At 39.1% G+C, this 3,116-nt stretch overlaps 1 protein-coding gene across 1 annotated transcript in view; it reads right to left on the bottom strand.

The window, feature by feature from the left end:
• Positions 1-1,362, bottom strand: part of LOC138033655 (phosphatidate phosphatase LPIN3-like) — a 33,751-nt gene extending 32,389 nt beyond the window's left edge. Inside the window, exon 1 of the mRNA XM_068881446.1 lies at positions 1,060-1,362. Coding sequence (XP_068737547.1) covers positions 1,060-1,239 — 180 coding nt within the window. The 5' untranslated portion in view covers positions 1,240-1,362. The remainder of the gene's footprint in view (positions 1-1,059) is intronic.
• Positions 1,363-3,116: the final 1,754 nt, after the last annotated feature.

Here is a 3,116-nt window from a genome sequence, read left to right as displayed (position 1 = left end):
TCCCATGTATGTATGTATGTAGCCATGAAAATTTAATGCCTAACCAACCAAGGTACAACTGAATGTTTGAATTTTAATATTTTCAAAAGAGTTCGTGACAAACTTAATTCCCACAAAAATACAAATATTTTTCAATTTCCTGATTAACAATGGCAACCTGGGGGTGTGTTTTGGGTGGTGTCATTTGAAAATCCAATGAAATTAAAGCTTATCAACAAAAGCAAACAGAGCATAAAACGTCAAAACAAATGAATAAAAGACAGATCAGAAACATATTTGGCGCCTTTGAATCATGCGAGCACTGCTCGTTCGTTTAGATATTTGAGAAAGATAGGTTAAGCAATAGCTTGCGTTCAATCTTTCAAAAAAACGGAATAAAAGACATCTTCCTACGATTATTTATATTCATAAACATCGGCGTTCATTTGTAGCCATTCAAGATAAATTCTCTGAATCTCAGCTTTGAAAATGGCTCAAAGCGAAAGAAATATCGTACGATATGACGGAGTTGGGGTGACTTTGTTCATTCTAATGTATTTTATCAGAAACCCATAAGGAATGCAGGAATCATGACAAACGTTATAATTATGAAATTTTCGTTGTGTACTTACGTACGCAGTACGAACAAAACAAAGAATGGCAAAAAACTCTCGAAACTTCAAATGCTTCGAAAAAATAATAAAAAGAAATTATCGATAAATTATTACATCAACAAGACAGATGACTGAAGCGACAGATCTGTAAGGTTACGCGATATATTTATTGCAGTAAAAACTATTTACCTTGTACAATTAAAGCTTTTCGATCCAAGGACTATTCTAAATATCCCATGAAATAACGAAGCATGCATCAACGCTTAATTAGAATCCAATAACAACACAAAAACGCCGAACAGCTTATCTCAGCTGTTAAGCTTATGTTATTTATTGAGTGTCGATGCATCAGCAAAATTTATTGCGTAGAAAGTACTTATGCTGCCTTAGCGATAACAACCTCTTTTTATCGGAACTCGTAAAAAATACAAAGCAAAGTGTACTTGAAATAAGCACTTCAACTTACAATTTTCTCGCGACTGCGAAGTACCCCAAGTTTTCCAAACCTAACGTGGAACGGCGACCCCACAAAAGAACCATCCTCTCGCCGAACAACTACAACATCAATGGCGCCAGTCAGAGTTGCAGAGTTTATCTCGCTGTAAAATCCCCGAACGTTTGAAACCAAACGGCCAAAGTAGTTCATTTTCCAAGATAAATGTTATGTCTTCCTCTGAGAAGCATCCCCACAGATTACAGATTCATTCCAAAGAGAAAGCAGGGAAACCTGACCTCCCGTGTCGCAACCATCACGCTTATGGTGTGTTTGCACTTTGTGCTGGTGGTAGATTGGGACTGGATCATGTGCTTGAATCACTTTTTGGGGAGGGGTAGGTTGTTTTTGTACCGCACGACCCAAATTCATTGAACATGAATCAAGAAATAAAAAATTGTAAGGATTTCGCAGTGTTATTCTGGAGTCCCACGATGAAGTTTGCAGAGCGCTCATAGCCAGAGTTTTTCTGGAAATTTGTAGCCAAGATACAAAGATAATAAACTGAACAGGGAGGGTAAATTATGTAAATGTAGAAATCACGCGATGATGGCACGATCTTCGTACGAGCTTCGTACGATCATGCAAGTGAATCCGTAACGTGTAAAAATGGGACTCGACATGCGCGACATGTTATAGTTTGTTGTGTAAGAATAGTGTTAAATAAATGCAGCGATTTAAGGCCAGATTTCACGCAGGTTTTTAAAGTAATTTTCCACGGCCTTAGTGGAATGCAAGAATTGTACAGCGATGATAACATATATAAACCATTGTTTAAACGTGATATCTTCGAGGATCTCAAATGTCCGTGTGGTGGCATTTTTGGAACAATGGTGAAGGACAGCATTTTCAAAAAAAAAAGTTGAGCTTTCGATCGAAAGTGAAAGGTAATTGACGTTTTATTGACTTCATCATTGATGTGTTTTTCTACGTCAAAAGTGCCCTTTTCTAATGAAAACATCGACATATGAAAAAGCCTAATTGGTCTCAGGATTTATGTTTTTTTCTGATCAGCAATCACGCGTAAACAACTCCTGCTAATAAAGGTGAATTCACCACTTGCACAAATCCCATAATTCACCTCTCTTTTTCAGAAAGTGGCCGTCTATTATCATATATCCATTTGTGTCGTATCGGGACTAACCGAAACAAAGGCTTTATAATTTTTGGCTTTTGCTTCAATTTTTTTAAGAAGCAATAAATTTCATTCTTAAATACAGATTGCAGTAACGATAAACTCCGTCGGTATTTTTGGGTCCTATCGATTGCTACCGCAGTGGGTGAGCCTGAAGCGAACGGACACACATTTTTCTTCGAAACGCAAGGGATTGTGGGCCATGGCGCAAGGAATTGTGGCTATGCGCGGATACGCGGTATGACTCTGTTCTTATATCCTCAAACTGTATATAGATAGTGTCACGCAACAAAAAATAAATTCGAAATCGTTCGATGTAAAAGGCCAAAAACTTGTACCCTGCGTGAAACGCTTCCATAAAAAAGAACTCAGAAACGATGTATCGGACAAACCTGAGAATTGGAGAGGAGGTTAAAAGATTTTTTTCCCTCAAAATTCCAAGTTCTTTACCCTGGTCCCAGAGTTGTTTTTGTTTTTGTTTTTGAACCATGAGAGAGCCGCAAAGCGGACGAGTCCCGAAGCGGCGAGAAAAGGAAAACCTCTGGTTACCTTGGACTTGAATCTCGCTTTCATGCAAACGCCAGCTGTCAAACATGTCAAATTGATACAGACTTAACTGATTAGAGAGTAATGTGAAGTGCTAGTTATGTACCCCGTATGAACCATGTGAGCGTTATTTAGCCCTACTAATGGAAATGGGCCCATTGCAAGGACAGAGAAAAACTCTGACCAGAGTGGGAGCAGGCCCGGTCTGACCTTGTAGCTCAGTCGTTAGCGCAACGGTGATCTAACCCGAAGGGCGTGGGTTCAATTCCCACCCTGGGGCCCGTTTCTCGAAAACTTTTCGGGCCCGAAAAGTCATTTGTGAAACTGTCAACCACTTGTTTTGGAAAGC

Source organism: Montipora capricornis, chromosome 14 (genome assembly GCF_036669925.1).
Source record: "Montipora capricornis isolate CH-2021 chromosome 14, ASM3666992v2, whole genome shotgun sequence".
NCBI classification, from domain to species: Eukaryota; Metazoa; Cnidaria; class Anthozoa; order Scleractinia; family Acroporidae; genus Montipora; species Montipora capricornis.
This window is presented reverse-complemented; position numbering and strand designations above follow the sequence as displayed.